Here is a 24711-nt window from a genome sequence, read left to right as displayed (position 1 = left end):
TAATTTAAATCTCAGCTCTAGCAAAGAGAGTGGAAGGAGGACAAAATAATTCCTTTGCATAAAGGAGAATCTATGTCTATTGTAACAAATTATAGACCAATCAGTATCTCAGGAGTGGTGGTGAAAGCTAAGTTGTTCAAAAAGAGAATCTGGGAATGGATGGAAAAGAATATGATACTTATGAAGGTCAGGTCATGCCTTAATAATCTACCAACTTTTTATAATAGAGTGACAGCTGAGCTGGATAAAGGGAATGGCTACATGATGACACTGCTGGATTTTGCGAAGGCATTTTGGTAGGATACCACATAATTGTTATGCAAATACAATAAATGGGATCAGATATGAAACTGGCGATTTGGATAAAAGGGCGGGCAACTGATGGACAGATACAAAAACGTAGTATATTGAGGAACAGAATCCAGACAACATTTTTTTGTACATAAATGATATAGGAAATAAATTGAAGGGATATATTCAATTGTTTGCTGATAAGTTGGGTAGTTAATCAGGGTGATGTAGAGAGCTTGCAGGATGATTTAAATAGGCTAACAGTATGGACAAAACATAATGGATGTCAATTAAATGTTAAAAAGTGTAAAGTTATGCACTTTGTGATACAAAGATCACAAGCTGTGTACCACATCAAGGGAACTGTACTCTAGGAAATTGGGCGTGGTTGTAGTAGACAGAGAGTTGAAGTTTAGAGGGCAGATTGTTAAAGTAGCAACATGACCACATTTGGATTACTGTGATCAGGTCTGGCCACCTTGGTTTCTTGGGAACAAGGAAGTGGTGGGGAGGATCCAGAGGCGAGTGACCAAGATGGTGAGTAGTCTGTGGAATGCTCCATATGAGGACAGATTGAAGGTTTGTGGACTGCAGAAGTTGGTTGATAGGCAAAAAAATAAAAAATAAAAAAAAAAATAAAAAAAAAAAAAATAAATAAATAAAGGGGGGAGGGTATGATAAAAACATTTAAGTTATTTAAAAGATTTTATAGGTTGATTCAGAGGAATGCTTCAGCACTTAGATAGAGGGGAAAGAACAAGAGGTCATCCCTGGAAGTTGGGTAAGAGTGTGGTTAGCAAGGCAGGACGACTAGATTTTTCACTCGGAGAGTTGTGAATGAATGGAATGGGTTGCTAGAGTCAGCTGTGAAAGCTTTGTTAATGGTTTCCTGTGATTTGATAGTCTGGGTCTCCCATGATGAGTCTTAGGACTCCATGGAGATGTGCATGCAGCAAAAATAATAATATCTTTGGGATAGAAACGTTACAGATGCTCTGCAGAGCATCTGATTTGAGTTCTTGTCTGATGATTGACCACAGTAACTGGAATAACAATAAATTAAGGACAATACAACTAAGGCTGAATTCAAGTGCCATTACATTAAAAAGAAAGCATTCTTTCTTTTTAATGTAATTTCTCGCATTCACGGTTTAACAAATTTCATGAATTTTAAACCAAACCACCAGGGCTTAATTTGTATATACACTGATATATTTCTTCTGTAAAATTCAGTTCACAAGGAATTTAAAGAGTTTTTATTTTCTTCATCTGTGATATATGCATTAAATGAAATTAGGAAAACTGAGGCTTGCAGCTCTGCAATAAGGAACACTGTACCTTTGAAAATAGGGTATGAAAGAAAAGTAGATAGCTTGCAATAATTTTAAGTGTTGTAAAATTATAGGCAGGAAGAGAATACTTTCAGAAATCTCTCTCTATCAAAAAATGCAATGATTTCTGTATCTTGGTAGAAAATGTGAATACAGGAAAGGAAAACAATTTTAAATTTTTGTTGCAGTTTTCAAAATTATGGTGGAATATAATTGTCATCTTACAATTTAAAACAAATATATATATATTTATTCATTTTTTTATTATAGTATTCAGCTATGGATAATTTGTGAGAACTGTATGCTTTGACTTTCAATAGTACCTGATCAACAATTATCAACAGAAGATATTTTATCTTGTTCTTGCCACTGCATACACTCCCCTTCTTGTTCCTTTTGTTTACGATGTTTAGCAAAAGCATCACTTAAATGTTCTTCCATAGATGTATACATAGCTGGTCGGTCAGCACAAAGTGACTCTGGAACAGGAATGTTAAGAATTTCTGGTAACATGTATGCTTTCAACCACCCAACAAGAGGAGTACTCCCAGGTGTATAGTGAGTTTCTTTATGGTAGAATAATAGGCCATCTAACTATAATAAATATGTAAGAAAAACTAGTTCAGAAGATATGTCATTTGGTAAAAGTAACCCATTAAATAAAAACTATAATTATTTACATAGAAATACTCAAACTGTATTCAGAGGAGAAAAAATGCATACTTTTAGACAAGATTCCAATGCCACGTGTTAAACTTACAGTACACATACATTACATAGTAAAATAAAAACATTTAATAAAAAACACTTATATTTCATGATCAGTATCTGATCACATCAGAGCCAACACACAAAGAATGGACAATTACATGAGGTGAGAATGGAATGTCACATTATAGAGTGATCTTTTTCTTCTGCCCATCTCCAGCCAGCAACATGACAATATTGGGAACTCACAGGAAACAGTAAACATAGCCAATTGACAATATACTGCAAGGCTTGATTCTTGTTCCATGAAACATTCAGAAAAATGACTCTTCACTACTATCACTCCTTGTCCCTGCTCGTGGTTTATGTTGATATCTTTATTATTTTGCCATATTCAAATTTTTTATTAAAATTATCATATACATTTTACTTATTTTTTTATGTACTTGTGCAATAAATTTATGCTTAATAAATTGATAAACAGTAAAGCTGAGCGTCATCAACTTTCCTCATGAATTTTAAAAGATGATGGCTATCAGCTTTTGTTTGCAACAGACCTAAGTTCACTGGAAAACATATTCTCCTGAAGTTCTGGTACCCAATCAGAACAAAAATGATATTAAAGCAACTGATACAAGCACAAGAAAGAACATATCTTAATACCCTTTAACCCACGTTTCATCAAAAACTTCACAAAAATTTAGAAATGTCAAGACTCGTGCACAGGACACATGACTTGCTCTTCTGAAGACACTCTCACACTAGAGTTATTAGTCTGAGACTAGTAAAGACAACATGATATTCAACAGTTACTGTCCATTTAAGCTGAAAACATTTTGGATAATTATGGTGCTAATTACTCTCTTGCTCAATGTCAGATATCAACAGATTTTCATAAAAGGTTTATGAATGCATCTCAAAAGTTTTAAAAATATCTGAATTCCAAAAAACTCTCAAACCAATAAACTTGATTTCTTCTATCCTGCCTTCCACTAAAGACAGCCTCCCTTGGCTCACTCAGTGTAAGCAAACAAAGTTTGCACCTGAAAATATCTTCAGGACTGAGGTAAGGTGGTAACATCCCTGCAACTTGTAGCAAAGGTGGACCAGGCTCTCATCACTCCTTGTCTCAGTATCTCCCATAATGCAAAGCACATCTCCTTGCAGATATGTATACTGCTATGCATTAAGAGAAGGGCCACTACCCAGACAGGTTTCGACCTTTACTGAGGTCTCATCAGTGGAGGCAGACCCAAAGTGGTGATACTAAGGCAAAAGCAATGGAGAGACCCCAATAAAGGTCGAAACCGATCTGGGTAGTGGCCCTTCCCTTAATCTATAGTATACTACTATGCATTAAGGGAAGGGCCACTACCCAGACTTTGCATTATGGGAGATACTGAGACAAGGAGTGATGAGAGCTTGGTCCACCTTTGCTACGAGTTGCCAAGGGATGTGCCACCTTACCTCAGTCCTGAAGATATTTTCAGGTGCAAACTTTGTTTGCTTACAGTTGGATAAAGGATTAAACTAAATTTATTATAGTCTAACCAAGTGCAAAATAAACTTCCACCATCTTTCTCTAAATCCAGAGTAATTTAAGAATAAGGTGGTACACCTTTTGGCAACTTGTATAGGTAAATATGACTTCTCCATTGCTTCTGCCTGAGTATCACAACTTCTGGGTCTGGCTCCCACTGACGAGACCTCAATAAAGGTCGAAACCGTTCTGGGTAGTGGCCTTTCCCTTAATGCATAGCAGTATACATGTCTGCAAGGAGATGTGCTTTGCATTATGGGAGATACTGAGACAAGGAGTCTCAGTATCTCCCATAATGCAAAGCACTTTGTTTGCTTATACTTGAATAAAGGATTAAACAAATTTATTATGTTCCAGTGATCTCTTCTCTTTTGGCCAGGTTATAATGTTAGACACCTGATGATCAGAATGATTAGATTATATCCATCTTGTCCAAGACAAGCTAAAGGCTGGATCTTTCAAAACATCAACACAATAATCTTACACTAATCTTAAGCCAGTTTTTCATTAACTTTTATGAAATGTACATTTCATAAAAGTTGGTGAAATGTACACCCCCTCGTGCCTTGCAGAATATAGTTTCCACTAGCTACAGGATCCTATGAAACAACAAAGATTTTTGCATGAATCTTTTGAATTTGAGACTTCAAAAAATCCTGTGAAGCACTTTGCAATCAATCTAATCTAAATTGCAATGATAGTCTAAAAATTTCAAAATTCATATTTTTGCTATCTCGTGTGTCTGCTGTCTTACAACTCGCTGCTGCTAATCTACTGTCAGTCGCTCCCACTGTCTTATCGTTACTGTCAGATGCACTATTTTATGCACTCAACCGTACCATCCATCCTGCTTACTGAGAATGCTCTCTTTTTAGAGAGAATAAAATTCCAGAAATTCCATTCCCTTACTGCTGTATATTGATCCCAGCAAATATGATTCAGTTGCATATAATTTAAGAGGAGTTATCTGAATGGCACATAAGGAGAGAAAAATGTATACAATTAATTTAATTCTTTTTTCATATTTCGTGTGAAAAGAAAACACTATAAATAACAGTTTAGTATATGCATAATTCCCCCCCCCCCCACCTTAGCATAAGGAAGGGAGATGCCCCACAACAATCACTCATTTTGCAATTGCCAAACATATCTGCCTAAACATTTCCTGCTCATCACCCACTGTGTTCCCTGACTTACAGAAACATTCCACTATATATCCTGTCAACTTTCACCTCACACCATACACCCTCAAAACTACTAGTAACATTTACTTCCAAATTCTCTATGGTCAGAGGATACAATTCACCACTTAATACTGGTAATATTCCAACATCCCTTTATCTTCCATCCTGTGAAAATATGCTAAATATAGATTATCGATATCACTAAGATTATAAAATAAACATAAAACAACTTCTGTTTATAAGTTAAATATAATTAAGGTAAACTGAATTTAATATCAAAAATTAACCAAAGAAGCTATAAATAGATTTAGGCTAAGAATATCACAAAGTTAGGATGAGCAACAGTAGAAAAATGAAAGTTATGTCTGAAAGTAAAGAAAAAAAAGTACTTAATGTGAGTTCTACATTAGATACAATTTTACAGTATACAGCCCTTCCACTTTTCACTTAAAGCCTGAGGCTTAGCTAAGCTCTCTCACCTCTCTTAACTCCCTGAGATGAGACCTAGCCATCTGAAGTTTTACCTAAATGGTAAGAGTAAGAATCATCAAATTTGGTATACATTATCGTCTTATCATAGCTTAAAAGTATGCGAGTTTTGTTGGAACACTGTCTCCATTTTTTCCCTTATAATTTAAAAGTATATAATTATGCATCTGAATGAGCTCTATGAATTCTTTGTATCCAGATATTTATATATGTAGCATATACATACATAAGTTAATTATGTATGTATATGCTACATATATAAACATATACTCTATATGTGCATTATGTGCACATATCATTGTGTGCTTCTGTAGGTTTTAGTTGGGGCTTTTCAATAGTCCATTGTAAGCGTATTTGTTGAGCCCTGCTCATTAGTATAACAAACTATTGAAAATTCATGGAAAAAACAAGAGAACAGAAAGTAGATTCTGCCTGCTGGCAAGTAACTGCAAACTGGACAAAATAGAATATTTTTTATTTAATAAGAAATAACTTTTTAAACAAACTATTCTTCATCATCATCAAATTCCTGCCATGTACCATCAAGGGGTGTACAAGATATGATAGTACTACATGAAAAAAATTACATCATTACTAACTTCCAATCTACATTTTGCTCCATATTAGTCTGTTACTTGTCAATCCACCTATATCTTGGTCTTCCTCTGGATCGTTTTGCTGCCAACCTGGCAGAGAATACTTGTTTTGCTAATCTTTCTTCGCCCATTCTGTTTAAGTGACCATACCACCTGAGATTAGCTTTGCTAACGCATTCCTGGATGCTGACAATATCAAGTTCTTTCCTAATATCCTGATTTTTAATATGATATTGCCATTGATGCCATCTGTTCACCCCTATAATCTTTCTCAGGACTCTCATATCTGCGGTCTCTAGTCTTTGGTCAAGTGTTTTACTTCTGACCCAGCTCTCAGATCCATAAGTTAAAACTGGTTTGAACACTGTCTTGTATACAGCTAATTTAGTGTTCCGACTAATTTCTCTCTTATTCCATATGAATTTATTCAATTGACTTCCTACCATACCAGCTTTGTTGATTCTGTTGTCTATTTCTATATTTAATTTACCAACTTCAGTAAAAATCGTGCCTAAGTAGCTGAAATGTTTTACTTGTTCCACAGGTTCTCCATTCACAACACAGTTGACATTTTCAATGATTCTGCCTATTTTCATAGTCTTTGTCTTTTTATTGCTGACCTTCATACCATATCTATTACAACATATTATTCAATTTAGTCAGGGAATCTTGCAGACTTGTAGCGGATTTATTTAGAAGTATAATATCGTCCGCATAAAGCAAGGAGCTGACATTAAGATCTCCAATTTTGATATCATGTTTAATACCACTTTCCTTCATAATGTGCTCCATATAGATAATGAATAACAGAGGGGATAATGTACATCCTCGTCTCACACCAGATTTAACATTAAACAATCTTCCTGTACTTCCTTCAATTCTAACTGCTTACTTACAACTCAAATAAAGACTAAATATTGCTTGATATAATGCCCCATTGACACCATATAACTGCATATTGAATAGCTTCTCTCTTTGCACCTTGTCATATGTCTTTTCCAAATCGACAAAACTTAAATACAGATCTTTGTTATATTCCCATGATTTCTCGACTATTTGTCGTAAAGTGAAGATCTGATCCTGACAGCCAGGCTTTCTGAACTATGCAGTGCAGGCACTGTAAGACTCTTATACCATCATACTTCAGCATTTCTGGTCGAATATCATCTACTCCTGCTGCCTTTCCACAATTCAAGCCTTTGATGGTTTTTTCTACTTCAAGTATAGATATGTATTCCTGTCTGCATGCCTGGTCAGTGTTTTTTCCACTGTGCTGTCACTGCTTGTTTCATTTAGCAGTTTTTCAAAGTAATTACTCCACTTCAAGGATATCTTTTTCTCTCATTTTCATGTCACCTTTATCATCTCTAACTCCTTTTACAGCACTCTTTCCTCCATTCCTAAGCTTCTTCAACAACCTCCAGAATATTTTGCCACCTTCTTGATATTTATTTTCTATATTCTTGCCAAAGTCCTCCCATGACTTTTGTTTAGCTAGTTTTCACAGTGTTTAGCATTCTTGCATTTGTCTCTGTATTCTCTAAGAGCACAAGATGACTTATTTGATAGAAACTTTTGATATGCTTTCTTCTTTTCCTTCACTACTTCTTTAACTTCCTGTGTTCACCAGGGAGTTCTGATTTTTTTATCCTTGCAGACAACCTCACCACATGCCTCTCTGGCTGAATCAATCAATGTTTTCTTCAGAGTTTGCCACTGAATCTCCAAGGTTTGATTCCTGTTCTCAAACTCTTTCATTTTTTCTTCAATAATCTTTGTGTATTTTAGTTTACAGTTCATATCTGAGAGCTGCTCAACTTTTATTCGCTTTAAAACTTTCTTACATGTCATTCTTTTCAATACGAAATTCAATTTTATCCTGCTCAAGACTAAACAGTGATCACTTCCAATTTCAAATCCTCTGTACGCTCTGGTGTCCTGCACTAGTGAGAAAACATCACTATCAACAATAACATAGTCAATAAGACTTTTCTTATTCCTTGCCTCTTCTCTCCATGTGAATTTGTGCACATTTTTATGTTGGAACATGGTGTTAGTAATAAGCAGTCCATGTCCTGAGCAAAAATCCAACAGATATTTGCCATTATTATTAGCTTTGCTCTTTTCTCCAAATTTTCCCAAAATATTTTTGTATGTGTCACAATCATTTCCTACTCTGCTATTTACATCCCCAACAAGGACCAACTTTTCCTTTTTCATTGTGTCAGTTGCTTTTTCTAAAGCCTCAAAAAATTCCTCCATTTCTACCTTAGTAGAACCTTCTGTGGGACCATAGGCACAAATAAGTCTCATTGTCCAGTTCCCCATTCTCATATTTGCCCACATTACTCTACTTGAGACTGACTGCCATTCAAGAAGAATAGCCTCGTTTTTTGTGTTGAATACTATGGCTACTCCTTCTTTTCCTTGATTGTCATTGCCTGAATATAATATTTTATATTTATTGCTCAGAACGATCTCACCAATTTTGGTCTTTTTTGTTTCAATCACCCGTATTATGTCAATCTGGTACTTATCTAATTCCTCAGCTCAATTTCTCTGCCATTCAGGCTTCTTACGTTGATAGTACTGATCTTTAACTCTGGTGATGTTGAGTTGGGGTTTGTTTTCAGATTTGTTTCAGTAGCTGACTTTTCGCTGTTCACCCTGGTTCCCTGGCGAAAACAACGGGGGCCTCGTTTAACCAGGCGATGCCCCAGCCGGCATGAAATTTTGTCATGTTGTATCGTCATTTTTTATTTTGGTTTAACCAATAAGAATACAATTTGGTCGGCTAAATCCCAAATTGCCAGCCAATCCTCGTTTGTTCCGTATTCAAGTAGATACCCAACAGGGTGCACCAAGAGAAGGTGAGAATTGGACATTAGGTCAGAAGCCCTGGTCGGTTCTCCGCATTCCTTAAAGGCTATGTGGAGGTCTTCTCTCAGTTATATAGCTTTGACCGTAACTCCTTAATATAGTTTATGGAACTCCTATTATTTATTGAGGTATATTATTAAAAAAGAAAAAAAAGGATCTTGAGCAAGTAGAGTTTATTGCATAGTGAGTGGGATTTTGTATAATTTGTAGAGCCCTGTTAATGAGAGTTGACTGTATAACATTGAACACTGCACTGTGAATTGATATACAAGGGGAAGGGGGGCTGAAAAGTTCTGGTAAACAATCGGAACAAAAATGATATTAAAGCAACTGATACAAGCACAAGAAAGAACATATCATAAAAACCTTTAACCACATGTTTCATCAAATTGTAATAATATGTTTTTTTTTTTTTTTTAGGATATATAAGAAGACATGTCAGAGGTTTTGTAGAAATTCAAAGACACAGTGGGAAACTGAGAAGATATGTTGCTTTTGCAGGACAATGCACTTGCTCACACTGCTCATGAAACCCAAACGACAGTACACAACTCAGGCTTGCAATGTCTGCTTCACCCACCCTATTCACCAGACCTGGCCCCACCTGACTATTTCTTATTCCAAAATTTAAAGAAATACTTCAAAGGAAAAAAAAATTGCCACAGATGAAGTCATATCTGTAGCTGAGGACTGGTTTGTGCAACAAGGGAAACTTTTTTCTCAGAGGATTGCAAGGTTGCAGCAGTGTTGTAACAAGTGTAATAACACTTTGTGGGGAATATGTAGAATAATGTGTAAGTTATGTGGTTCCACTTCAATTCGTTCATGGTGATTATCACAACTTTTCAGTACACTCTTGCAAGAAATGTGATAAGATTTTTATCCCAGCCAATAAATTTTCTTAATTGAAAAATACTCCCATCTACATACGTATAAATTCAAATTTATTTGCATAAAACATAGCGCTACTAATCTACTTACCTTTGTAGGAAATGGTAGGGGTGACCACATAATCTTGTGAATAATGAAGGCATCTGATGAATATGATGGTAATGGTAGGAACTTAAACTGTAAATAAAAATTATTCTGCAACATCATAATACTGGATTTCTATTCTGTCAACAAAAAATTAGATTCAACCTTAGTCTGTAAGATAAAAAAATACATCCAATCACGTTGACAAACAAGATAAATATTATAGAGATGCATTAAAAATCTGTTCATTTTCTTCTAAAAGAGGTACTGGTACCAAACACCATCCACATAAAATGGTAAAAAACTCACATTAAAACCTACTTCCTTGTAGAATTTTTGCCTATGTGACATAAGCATCTTCAGTATAAAAAAACAGATTAGCATTAACAATTTAAATAATAACAGAAAATTCTAAAAAAAAAAAAAACTAGTACAACTAGTAGCTAATGTAACAACACAACTAAAATTATCAACATTGATTAAATGGGAAGAAAAAAAACCGCAATATATATATATATATATATATATATATATATATATAGTAATGTTTCACAGGTTTCTTTATAAAGATATTCCATAAGACTCACAGTATTCCAATACTGAAACATAAAAATGGCAAAGTCAATTTAAAAGGGAAGCAGTGAAATATTAGTATACTGTGCACAGTACATTTTTTTGAAGAGCATCAGATTAAATTATTCTTAAATGTAATTTTTTTTTTCCTGATATGCACCTTCAAAGGGGTGTGGAGAATGCTATGATAGTATAAATTAAATTTATATTAAGAACTTTCTATTAAAATTTTCTTCCAAATTATTCTTGAAATGAAGCGAATACTTGTTTTGGCTAATCTTTTGCCATATGATATCCTTAATTAGCCCTGTTTACACAGGGCTAATTAAGGATATTGATGATTAATTAATCTTTTCTTCTGATATTTTTAATATATATCAGAAGCTGCCACTAATAAAGAAATATCAACTCAACACAAATGGCATTTCCAGATCCAAATGTGACTACCAAACAAGAATTTTAAATTACTGCCAAATTCGTGTTGTACTCTAAGACAGCGCTTCTCAAACTGTGGGCCACGGCCCCCTTGGGGGCCATAGGTTTTGTTGAGGGGGGCCATGAAATAATGAAAACAAATTTAAAATGTTTTAAGACTAAGTAGATTTTTTTTATTTTAAAAGAAACATATTTAACTTTTATTATTTATTATTTCTTTTTTATTTTTTATATTTTAATGGAAAAAATCATACATTGGTGTTGGTTCACAAACTTTGCTTCATGAGTATTTCGGCGCTTAATGAATATCAGTAAATATTGCTTATTCATATGTTTCATTTCAAAGCAGTGGTTAATTGTATTTACTTTGAATGCTCTCCAGGGAAGCTCCAAATCTTCCTGTCCCTTTCATCACGTGTTCGTAATCAGGGACTGTTGATATTGACTTTATATACATATCAAAACTCGTTTTATATTATCACTGTCATCCGAGCTAGTTTTCTGTTACCAATAAAAGTTTTGCATATACTTCACACATGAAAAAAAGCTTAAACAAGTTCATGTGGGGAGACTCGCTTGCAGTGGTAAACAACACACCCTCCTAACAGCCACTATACTGCAGCGGCAATAAAAAGAAGTACTTTTATTATGCCAGTGAATAAGGTATGAGGAGTCTGTGTAATATATTTCTCAACAAATAGTGCAATTAGAGACAACTGGGAGAAAAACACTAATTAATGAATCACATGTCCCCTCATACAGAAACTATGCTGTACAGACTGAAACAAAACCATATGCTGCATGGGCAAATGCAGTATCTAACTAAAAACTATTGTTATTAATTATATGTGTGCGAGTTCGATTTCCCAAGGCAGCAATAAAATTCTTGTTAAAATTCGTAAAAGTGTTAAAACTAAGTAATATATATATATATATATATATATATATATATAATGAATGTTATGGCAGTTTCACATATGGAATTCGGTTGAAGAGAATTAGCATTTCAATTCAATTGTCAGCTATGCTTTTATCTTTCGGTTGCACGATCTTTTGTTAATACCGCACCAATCATATGTTTTAATAACCTTATAATACGTTTTAATAACTTGCCTTTGCTGTCTGTTTCGTGTTAGGCTTAATTACCATAAAGGGAGAAAAGTCACAAAAGAGAAAAATGTTCCTGGTCCGGGGATTCCCTTATTCAGGTAATATTCACTAATTTCATATTATCAGTCTGTGGTGTGCCAGTATCGGTAAGTGGTGATATTATTTGATCTATTCTACGTTAAAAAATTTAACCCTGAGATGGATAAGGAGCTGATAAAAAAAAAAAAAAAATCCCACAAACAATCAGAAGAAGCAGAAACAGACTCAAAAAAAAAAGGACAGTATTTCATATTTTACCAGAACAGCCCGCATCGTCTTCAGAACCAAACGGTAAGAGGCAAAAAACGTAATATATGCATTTGATTTTTGCAATATTTGCTGTGTATGTTTTGTATTGAATATAAATACAATAAATATTATAATAATATCTCTCTCTATTACGATTTTTTTTCGAGGGGGGCCGTGAAATATTTTAATTTTTGCAAAGGGAGCCTTGACATCCAGAAGTTTGGGAAGCACTGCTCTAAGAGACTCATACAGCAGATGATTAACTTCTTTCCAAAGGGAAAAATTCCTGGATGTATTTATCTATTCTGAACATTAAATCACCCTAAATATGAAACAGCCACTTACATTAAGAACAACATCACTAATTATACTGTTTACCAGTGCAGACATATTCAGTACCTCTGCAGGGATCTGTGGATTAACTATCACAAATGTATATCAACCTTCCAGTGCCATCTGGCAAAATCTTGTTCTTCCTCAGCATCATTAACATTTTTGGTGATGTCAACAGTCATCATTCTTTATGGGGATATTAAGATAACCTTAATGGAGACATGCTGGTTAAGTGGATGGAAAGTCAGAACCTATATTTAGTTCTTGATGCCAAAAACAACCAAAGTTTCCACTTGCCTTGACAGAAAAGAGGACACAATCCTGATATTTGCTTTACCATTTTTGATTACAGGCAACTCTCCATGGCTTCCCAAATAGTCACTGTTGTCCTCACATGTAGATAACAGGAATTTATATTCTATTACTAAGTCTGTTGCCAAACCTAGATGGAATTTCATAAAGCTGAGTGCGGACTTTTGTGAAGCCGAATGCCTCCAACTTGAAGTGGATCAAACCCAGTAACAATTATGAGAAATCCACTGCAGTTATGGAGCTGCCAAGAGGACAGTTTCAAGTGGTTATCGAAAATAATACATCTTTCGACGGAATAACTCCAAAACTTCCAAATTATTGCACTCTTGAAAAGCCCAGGAAAGAAATGGATTAAGGCCTTCAATAACACCAGCTTCACACTGCAGCACTAAAGCTTTAAAAAAATACATCACCCTAACAATTTATCCACGTGACAAATGCAGTGCAAAGAAGATGAAGGCAAAGTTGAAATCCACATCTCACATCTCAAGAACTTGTACAGGCTATTGAATCTCTGAAAATTAGGAAAGCAGCTGGCCTGGATAGATGGCATCTATCCAGAATTCATGAACTGGGTGCAAATATTATTACATGGCTGACTAATATATGTATAATGACATCTTAGAGAAAGAAATACTGCCAAAACCCTTTAAGAGAGAAAAAAATATAGCTATATCAAAACCTGGGAAAGACCCACCATTTGCTTCAAGTTATTGACACATTGCTTTCTTAAGTATCTGCTTAGAGTTTCTTGAAAGATTGCTGTACAATAGGATTTCTCCAATTGTCTACAGGATAGAACAGGCTAGATTTTTGCCTAACAGAAGCCACTGTGATCAGGTGTTGGCCTTGGCCACAATATTGAAAATGGTTTTGATTGATGCCTGAAGACAACTTCTGTTTTAGTGGATCTTTCAGCAACTCATGACACGGTTTGGCAAGAGGGTCTAATTCTGAAATTCCAGAGTGAGGTCAACCTTAAAATTGCTAACCTTAAAAGTCAAGTCCATTGACTTGACTTTAATGATGATCTCAAGCCATTGCTTTTCAGTCTCTACACCTGCCACCCCACCAACATCTCACATATTTAAAATATGTCAGATTTATGTCATTTATGTATGCAGATGACACTGCAATTGCAATTCAAGGCACTTCCTTTCAAGGTGCAGAGAACACACTAATGGACTTTTCAATTATTAATGGACTCTTCATCAGGCAGACATCAGTATATTATTACTGCATGCACACTTCCATGGAGCCCTAAGAGACTCATTGTGGAATACAAAATTACAGTGATATCCAAAGCTAAGGACAAATTACATTTTTACCTGTATATGAAAAAAATTGAAGTATACTGATATCTCGCTAATCCGAACCTCTTTAGTCCGAACCCTCCAGTAATTCGAACTGCGGTTTGAAAGAAAAAGTTTTATTACGTATTATTATTTTGTGTACTATTATTTTTTATTAAATAATTATTATTTTAACTATTACTATTTTTTATTATTATTACAGTACAGTATTTTTTCATAATGTTCAGTTATACTGTACTGTAGGCCTATTTTGATTTATTATGTGTTCACATTTACTTTTTTTATACTGTACAGTATGTACTGTATTGTTGGCATGAATCACCGCTGTTGTTAATGAACGATTAGTCACTACTAATAATGTTTGTTCCCTTCAGCAACGATGATGTAGCTTAAAGCCTAGTTATATATAACGCTCAGTTTTTCTTTGGTTATTGAAATGAAACGTTGTCGGAGTTGTCGTTTATTGTTTTGTGTTTTTGTAAGTTTTCAGTGAATGATTATCGATTGTGTTAGTTTCCAGTTTTTCATTAACGTCGTTTTTTATTTTACTCTTTTTAACACTGAATTTTATTTCATTAAAATGGCTCCAAGTCTTGTCGGATAAGTCTAAAATAATTCAGCGTCTAGAAAAGGGTGAAGCGGCTAACTTGCTACTGAATACAATGTCAGCAAATCTACAATCAGTGACATAAAAAAAAAAAAGACAGGATTTTAACTTATGTTTCAACTACAGAAGGACCAAGCCTTGCTTGGTCCTTAAGAGACAAACTCTGAAAACAAGTGATTTTTCTTTACTTGATTCTAATTTCTGCTGTTTACATGTGGTTTCTTTAAGAAAGAAGTCGTCATATGCCCATCTCCAGAGACATTTTAAAGCAGAAAGCTAAGCATTTCCATTCGCAAATTTATCCAGATCAGAAATTCAAAGCAAGTGATGGTTGGCTAGAAAAATTTAAGACATGCCATGGTATTCCATATCTATCAATATCAGGGGAAAAAATGGGATAAGCAGAATGATACGCCATTCCAAAAAAAATTTATTGCTAATGCAGCCCCGAGAGTCACCAATTTTCTTTTGCTTCCAATAAGCAAAAGAAAATCAGTGACTTTTCCACAACGAAATAAAAGAAACTTTTTTGGGGTGTTATTTTGTGAAACTTTTTTTGTGTTGTGTACAAGGAAGTGATATTTTTTTTTATGCAAATTAAGTTATGTACTGAACTATGCAATTTTATTAAATCAGAATCTCCATAATACAAGTACATACAAACTAATTTTTTCACTAAAATAAACTTGTATGCTGTATTATTTTTTAAGTTTTACATTACAGTACAGTAATCTTTTTTTCTGTCAGTTACTTCATTTATTTACTGAATTAAATTTATGTACCATTAGAATCTGATTATTTTTGTCTTAAAGGCAGTTACTGTTGTCTCTTGGGTGAAATTTCGCTAATCCGAATGAGCACGGTTTATTAGTTCAGATCAGCAAGATACCACTGTACAGCCAAATGTGGACAGATTTATTGCCAGCATACTAATAAATTATATTACACAAAAAATGTGTTATAATTTCATACAAATTAAACTGCAATACATTTTTGTCAAAATTTACAAATTTGCTAAGGACGTAGTTATGGAATTAATGTACAGTGCTTACAGAAAACTATGCAGAGAGACATTTCAGTATTGAAAATATCCACCCTGAACTGTGATGCAGCTCCCACAACATCATACCATGCTTAGCACCAAGTGATTCAGGAGTTCTTGAGGCAAACTGGCCCACTCTTCTTCAGAGCAAGGATAAGGTCTTACTTCTTTTCTGGAGGGAATTTCGAGCAGCAATGTGTCTCTCTATTGCATCTTAAAAGTGTTCTATGGAACTGAGATGAGGAGCATGCTGGCCACTTGATTTGATTAATATCCTCGGTTTCCAGAAGTATCTTCACTGCTTGTATACGATGTGATGTGGCATTGTCATAAATGAATTCTTTGCCTACAGCATCATGGAACAATCGAACATGACGTTGAAGAACTTCATTATAACATCATTCACCAGTCATAGTCCCTTTTTACAGCACTTGCAGCTTGGTGCATCCATTAATCATAATGCCTCCCACACCATGACCTCAGCATTGCCATATCTATCCCTTTCAAGAACATTCTCATGATGGTAAGCAGTACCACTTTCATGCCAGATCAAGTATCGTCTAGAATTGGAGGAAAGATTAAAACAAATCTCATCTATAAAGAGTACATTAGTCCATTGTCAATGTCCAATTTTTATGGATACAACACCACTGAAAATGTGCTCTACGATGAGCTATGGATAAAGGGACACAGACTACAGGCCTACACATCACAGATGTCTTACCACGATGAGCTATGGATAAAGGGACACAGACTACAGGCCTACACATCACAGATGTCTTACCACGATGAGCTATGGATAAAGGGACACAGACTACAGGCCTACACATTACCGATGTCTTGCCACAGTTTTTTGAGATATCTGTGTACATGTTCTTGAATGGAGCTGCTTGCAAGCTGACCTGCTGTGGTGCATCAATTATGTTTCGCTGTTATAATCAAAAATTTGTCTTCATGCTATGTGGTAGAGTGATGACGATCTCTTAGAAAACATCTGGAACACATTCCATTGGTCTGAAATACTGCCCACAGCCTGGATACAACACTATGTGAGATTTTAAACTCTCTGGCAATATCAGTAATTCTGCAGCCTTCAAGCTTTCCAGTAATACTTTTGTGCGAGAAATGATCTAGTGATGTCTTTGTGACATTACAAGACATCCAAGTTTGCAATGTTATTCCTTCATGAAAAGAGCTTCCTTCAAATGCAATTTGCCTAGCATAGCCTTTTGTTATCCTGACTGCTACTAAATGACCCTCTTTAAGTGTCATTTGAAAATTTGAGTGTGCACCTGCTTCCTACTCAAATCGTCAGTTATACAAATTGCCACAAGCTGATTTGTCTGAATTTGTAGTTATATGATTTTTTGTAGTTGCAATCTTCAGAAATAGTGTTTGTCCTTAGGTTTTGGATACCAGTGTATCAATACAATAACTATCATACCTCCCCTTGAAATAATTATGCACAGCAGCTTGGCATAGGTGTATCCAACAGCAGAAAACTGTTCCCAAGTGTGGTTTAACACCATAACACTGTTCCTTCTGGGAGATGCAAATAGATGCTCCACAAATGGAAAAAAACTGATTGGCCACACTGCAATTGTGGAAATTTAGCCCAAACCATTAACCATATCATAACCAAATGCCCTGTGTTTATTTTTTTTCTGGAATTTATATGGACTCTTTCCAATTTCAAAACCTCATTGATAAACTATGATGCCTTTCTGCCCCCCCTCCACAGATTTCTTCTATAATATATATGAATGATAAGGAAGAAACGAGATGTCATTTTCTGACTTTCTCATCAAGCAATGCAGTTACCTCACTTGTAAGCTGTAACAGCTGTGCAATTATTAATCATTTCAAAAACATCTGGAATGATTCAAAGATCCATGCAAATATGATTCAATTGCATCTAATTTTGGAGAAGTTATCTCATTGGCCACAAGGAGAGAAAAATGTACACAATTCCTTTAATTCTTTTTTTTTTTATATTTCGTGTAAAAAGAAAACACTACAAATAACAGTTTAGTATATGCATAATATTTTTCTCTTAGCATAAGGAAGGGAGTGTCATAGATTGTCATCAATTTCCTGATATGTACCATCAATGGATGTACAGGTTAACATGATGGTACTACATTAAAGTTCACATTATTACTAACTTTCTAAAGACAACTGGCCTCCAAATTCGCTTGTTATCTGTCAGAACTCTGACACATTGTCATATTTCTGTCTCTAAGGTTCTTCTCACTGCATGAATCCACCTAGACATTAGTTTTCTCTTGTTCATTTTCGGTCATTCTTCCATATCTTTGCCAACCTTTCCCTTCCACTATTTTTCCTCTGAGATTAGCTCTACTCATTAATATTGTTAGCATTCCTGAATACTATGTCTAGTTCCTTTCCATCTCTTCATTTTTAATATACTCCTGTCATTATTGACATCTGTTCACCGCTAATTATCCCCAGAACGCTCATATTTGTGGTTTCTATTTTTTGATCAATGTTTTTCTTCAGATTTCAGAAGAAAAACATTTGATCAAAAAATCTGAAAACAAACCCCAACTCAACATCACCAGAGTTAAAGATCAGTACTATCAACATAAGAAGCCTGAATGGCCAAGAAATGGAACTAGCTGAAGAATTAGATAAGTACCAGATCGACATTATAGGGGTGACTGAAACAAAGAAGACAAAAACTGATGAGATCTTTCTGAGCAATAAAAACAAAATGTTATATTCAGGCAATGATAATCAAAGAAAAGAAGGAGTAGCCATAGTATTCAACACAAAATACGAGGCTAATCTTCTTGAATGGGGAACTGGACAATGAGACTTATTTATACCTATGGTCCCACAGAAGGTTCTACTAAGGCAGAAGTGGAGGAATTTTTTAAGGCTCTAGAGAAAGCAACAGATACAACGAAAAAGGAAAAGTTGGTACTTGTTGGGGATGTAAATAGCAGAGTAGGAAATGATTGTGACACATACAAAAATATTTTGGGAAAATTTGGAGAAAAGAGCAAAGCTAATAATAATGGCAAATATCTGTTGGATTTCTGCTCAGGACATGGACTGGTTATTACTAACACCATGTTACAACATAAAAATGTGCACAAATTCACATGGAGAGAAGAGGCAAGGAATAAGAAAAGTCTCATTGACTATGTTATTGTTGATAGTGATGTTTTCTCACTGGTGCAGGACACCAGAGTGTACAGAGGATTTGAAATTGGAAGTGATCACTAATTAGTCTTGAGCAGGATAAAATTGAATTTCGTATTGAAAAGAATAACATGTAAAAAAGTTTTAAAGTGAATAAAAGTTGAGCAGCTCTCAGATGTGAACTGCAGGCTAAAATACAAAAAAGATTATTGAAGAAAAAATGAAAGAGTTTGAGAACAGGAATCAAACCTTGGAGATTCACTGGCAAACTCTGAAGAAAACATTGATTGATTCTGCCAGAGAGGCATGTGGTAAGGTTTTCTGCAAGGATAAAAATATTAGAACTCCCTGGTGGACACAGGAAGTTAAAAAGACAGTGAAGGAAAAGAAGAAAGCATATCAAAAGTTTCTATCAAATAAGTCAGCTTGTGCTCTTAAAGAATACAGAGACAAATGTAAGAAAGCTAAACATTGTGTAAAATTAGCTAAACAAAAGTCATGGGAGGACTTCGGCAAGAATATAGAAAATAAATATCAAGAAGGTGGCAAAATATTCTGAAGGTTGTTGAAGAAGCTTAGGAATGAGGAAAGAGTGCTGTAAAAGGAGTTAGAGATGATAAAGGTGACATGAAAAACGGGAGAAAAAGGTATCCTTGAAGTATGGAGTAATTACTTTGAAAAACTGCTAAATGAAACAAGCAGTGATGACAGCACAGTGGAAAAAACATTGACCAGGCATGCAGACAGGAATACATATCCATACTTGAAATAGAAAAAGCCAGCAAAGGCTTGAAATGTGGAAAGGCAGCAGGAGTAGATGATATTCGACCAGAAATGCTGAAGTATGGTGGTATAAGAGCCTTACAGTGGCTGCACTGTATAGTTCAGAAAGCCTGGACAGAGGGACGAATTTCGAATGATTGGAGTAGAGCTCTCATAGTACCCATATATAAAAAGTGAAATACAACTGAATGTGAGAATTACAGAGGTATTTCCCTACTGGGTGTTCCTGGCAAGACCTATGAATTGTGGAAGAAAAGCTTGGTGAAGAACAAGTTGGATTCAGGCCAAATAGAGGTTGTCAGGATCAGATCTTCACTTTACGACAAATAGTCGAGAAATCATGGGAATATAACAAAGATCTGTATTTAAGTTTTGTCGATTTGGAAAAGGCATATGACAAGGTGCCAAGAGAGAAGCTATTCAATACGCTACAGTTATATGGTGTCAATGGGGCATTATATCAAGCAATACTTAGTCTTTATTTGAGTTGTAAGTCAGCAGTTAGAATTGAAGGAAGTATAGGAAGATGGTTCAATATTAAATCTGGTGTGAGACAAGGATGTGCATTATCCCCTCTGTTATTCATTATCTATATGGATCACATTATGAAGGAAAGTGGTATTAAACATGATATCAAAATTGGAGATGTTAATGTCAGCTCTTTGCTTTATGCGGATGATGTTATACTTCTAAATAAATCCGCTACAAGTCTGCAAGATTCTGTGGCTAAATTGAATAGCTGGTGTAATAGATATGGTATGAAGGTCAGCAATAAAAAGACAAAGACAATGAAAATAGGCAGAATCATTGAAAATGTCAACTGTGTTGTGAATAGAGAACCTGTGTTACAAGTAAAACATTTCAGCTACTTAGGCACGATTTTTAGTGAAGAAGGTAAATTAAATATAGAAATAGACAACAGAATCAGCAAAGCTGGTATGGTGGGAAGTCAATTGAATAAATTCATATGGAATAAGAGAGAATTAGTCAGAACACTAAATTAGCTGTATACAAGACAGTGTTCAAACCAGTTTTAACTTATGGATCTGAGAGCTGGGTCAGAAGTAAAACACTTTACCAAAGACTAGAGACCGCAGATATGAGAGTCCTGAGAAAGATTATAGGGGTGAACAGATGGCATCAATGGCAATATCATATTAAAAACGAGGATATTAGGAAAGAACTTGACATTGTCAGCATCCAGGAATGCGTTAGCAGAGCTAATCTCAGGTGGTATGGTCACCTAAACAGAATGGGCGAAGAAAGTCATCAAGTTGGCAGCAAAATGACCCAGAGGAAGACCAAAATATAGGTGGATTGATACGGTACAAAGTGCCTTAGACGACAGAAATATAAGATCTGATAATGTTGGAGTCTTGACAAGTAACAGACTGATTTGGAGGAGAATTGTAGATAGGAAGTTAGTAATGATGTAATTTTTTTCATGTAGTACTATCATATCCTGTACACCCCTTGAGGGTACATGGCAGGAATTTGATGATGATGATGTTTTTCTTCTAATCCAGCTCTCAGATCTCATCATTATCAAATTCCTGACATGGATCCTCAAGGAGTGTATAGAATATTATGATTACATGAGAAACTTATATCATTACTAACTTCCTATCAACAATTTTCCTCCAAATCAACCTATTATTTGTCAAAACTCAAACATTATCAGATCTTATATTTCTGTCTTCTAAGGCACTTTTTACTGTATCAATCCACCTATGTCTTGGTCTTCCTCTGGTTCTTTTTCCTCCCAACCTGGCAGAGAACACTCGTTTTGCTGATCTTTTCACTCCCATCCTGGGAGAGAAAGAACTCAACATTGTTGGCATTCAGGAATGAATGAGAAGTGCTCATCTCTGGTGGTATGATCACTAACACCTGAGATTAGCTCGCTAACACATTCCTGGATGCTATTTCAAGTTCTTTCCTAACATTCCCATTTTTAATATGATATTGCCATTGATGCCATCTGTTCATGCCCCTAATTTTTCTCAGGACTCTCATATCTGTAATCTCTAGTCAGTGGTCAAGTGTTTTATTTCTAACCCAGCTCTCAGATCAATAAGTTTAAATTGGTTTGAACACTGTTTTGTATTCAGTTAATTTAGTGTTTCGACTAATTTCTCTCTTATTTCATATAAATTTATTCAGTTGACTTCATATGTTGATTCTGTCATTTATTTCCATATTTAATTTACCATCTTCACTAAAAATCGTGTCTAAGTAGCTGAAATGTTTTACTTGTTCTATAGGTTCTCCATTCATAATGGAGTTGATATTTTCAATGCTTTCTGCCTAGTTTAATTTTCTTTGTCTTGTTATTGCTGACCTTCAACAGCATATCTATTACAACAGTAATTCCATTTAGTCAGGGAATCTTGCAGACTTGTAGCGGATTTATTTAAAAGTATAGCATCATCTGCATAAAGTAAAGAGCTGACATTAACATCTCCAATTTTGATATCAAACCTAATACCACTTTCCTTCACAATGTGATCCATATAGATAATGAATAATAATGAAAGAGGGGATAATGTGCAGCCTTGTCACACACCTGATTTTACATCAAACCATCTTCCTATATCTCTGTCAATTCTAACTGCTGACTTGCAGTTTAAATAGAGACTATGTATTGCTCGATATAATGTCCCATCAAGCAATGAAGTTAACACCGTATAACTGTAGCATTTTGAAGAGCTTTTCAGTTGACACCTTGTCATATTGCCTTTTCCAGATCAACAAAACTTAAATACAAATCTTTGTTATACTACCAAGATGATTCACCTATGTCTTAAAGCGAAAATCTGAACCTGACAGCCTCTATTTGGTCTGAATCCACCTTATTCTTCACCAAGCTTCTCTACCACAATCCTTCTGAACCATTTCTCAAATACACTTGCATAAATCTTACCAGCAACACTCAGTAGGGAAATACCTCTGTAATTCTCAATTCAATTTAATTTCCGTTCTTATATATGGGAACTATGAGAGCTCCACTCCAATCATCAGGAATTCGTCCCTTTGTCCAGGCCTTCTTAACTATGCAGTGCAAACATTGCAAGACTTATACCTTTGTACTTGAGCATTTTTGGTTGAATATCATCTACTCCAGCTGCTTTTCCATATTTCAGGCTTTTAGTGGCTTTTTTTACTTCAAGTATGGATATGTATTTCTAATTGCATGCTTGGTCAGTTTTTTTACAACTGTGATGTCACTGATTGTTTCATTTAGCAATTTTTCAAAGTAATTACCTCATACAACAAGGATATCTTTTTTCTCCAGTTTTCATGTCATCCCTAATTCTTTTCACAGCGCTCTTTCCCCCATCTCTGAGCTTTTTTTTAAACAGCCTCCAGAATATTTTGCAACCGTCCCGCTATTTATTTTCCACGTTTTTACCAATTTTTCAATGACTTTTGTTTAATTAGTTTTACACAGTGTTTAGCTTTCTTACATTTGTCTCTGTATTCTCTTAGAGCACAAGCTGACATATTCTCCAGGAACTTTCAATATGCTTTCTTCTCTTCCTTCACTGCCTCTTTAACTTCTTGTGTCCACCATGGAGTTCTGATTTTTGTAACCTTTCAGACAACCTCACCAAATGCCTCTCTGGCTAAATCAATGTTTTCTTCAGGGCTTGCCATTGAATCTCCAAGGTTTAGTTTCTGTTCTCAAAATCTTTAATTTTCATGAATAATGTTTGTGTATTTTAGTCTACAGTTCACATCTGAGAAGTGCTCGACTTTTATTCATTTTAAAACTTTCTTATGTTATTCTTTTTAATATGAAATTCAATTTTATCCTCTCTCTATGTTCACTCGGCATCTAAAGATGCCGTACAGGCACTCCGATGCTCGGTTTTGTGCCACTCTAGGCCTCACTTGGTGGCCTCAACTCTCTGAAGATCAGTTACTCCACACACACCATCCATCCATCTCATTGATGGTCTACCCCTTCCTCTTTTTCCAGGAACTATACCTTCTATTACTGTTCTGAGAAGTCCCCCTTCCATCCTTTCCATGTGTCCAAAATATTTTAACTTTCTTCTGTCAATATCCTTAAGGAGCCTTAAAGTTCTACTGATCTTTTCTAACACCCATTCATTTGTATGCCTTTCAGTATATTATATCTTCAACAGCTTTCTGTAACACATCTCAAAAGCAGATATCCGTTTCTTATCTGACTTCTTCAGGTTCCAGGTCTCACATCCATAAGTTGCTGTTGGAAAAGCAGCTGCATCCAAAATCCTCAACTTTGTTCCCATGGAGACAGATCCATCCTTTCAGATTTTAGACAGGTCTCTGAATATTGTTTTAGCCATTCTTAACCTTTTTCTGAACAGCAATTCTTCACATTAATAATGAATCCAAGGTACTCACTCAATCTTGCTGACTTCCTCAATTCTTTCTCCATTAAGGTACACCTGTTTCTCAAGAGTATCTCTGTTTGTATTTCCTTTGAGAACCATAATATTTGTCTTGCTAGGATTGAGCTGAAGTCCTCTGTTATTACTGATCTTGTTAACTTTGTCAAGAATTAGTACTAGTTCTTCCATGTCATTACAAAGGAATACTGTATCGTATCAGTTTAAATACGAAAGATTATTCAAGGAATCATCAGCAGCTCTAAAAAACGTTCCTAACCTCAACAAATTTGGGTGCATGAAACTACCCCAAATTTGGGAGACTTACATTATGAGAACTTCAGCCCAACTGCCAAGACAACCAAATTAGCCCACCA

General features: G+C 35.2%; 1 protein-coding gene across 5 annotated transcripts in view; it reads right to left on the bottom strand.

The window, feature by feature from the left end:
* Snup (snurportin-1) overlaps nucleotides 1-24711 on the bottom strand; it is a 121589-nt gene that overhangs the window by 21189 nt on the left and 75689 nt on the right. For all 5 annotated transcript variants that reach the window (XR_016549336.1, XM_090403562.1, XM_090403560.1 and 2 more), the window contains exons 8-9: nucleotides 10001-10087; nucleotides 1946-2216 (exon numbers count right to left, since the gene is read on the bottom strand). Coding sequence is in view for 4 of the 5 variants with exons in the window: in XM_090403562.1 (XP_090259688.1) it covers nucleotides 1950-2216; nucleotides 10001-10087 (354 nt within the window). In the remaining variant the exon portion in view is untranslated. The remainder of the gene's footprint in view (nucleotides 1-1945; nucleotides 2217-10000; nucleotides 10088-24711) is intronic.

The sequence above is a fragment of the Typopeltis vanoorti genome, chromosome 14 (genome assembly GCF_054136105.1).
Source record: "Typopeltis vanoorti isolate ZY-2024b chromosome 14, IOZ_Tvanoo_1.0, whole genome shotgun sequence".
In the NCBI taxonomy this organism is placed as follows: domain Eukaryota; kingdom Metazoa; phylum Arthropoda; class Arachnida; order Uropygi; family Thelyphonidae; genus Typopeltis; species Typopeltis vanoorti.
Note: the sequence above shows the minus strand (reverse complement) of the source record. Positions and strands in the feature narration are given on the sequence as shown.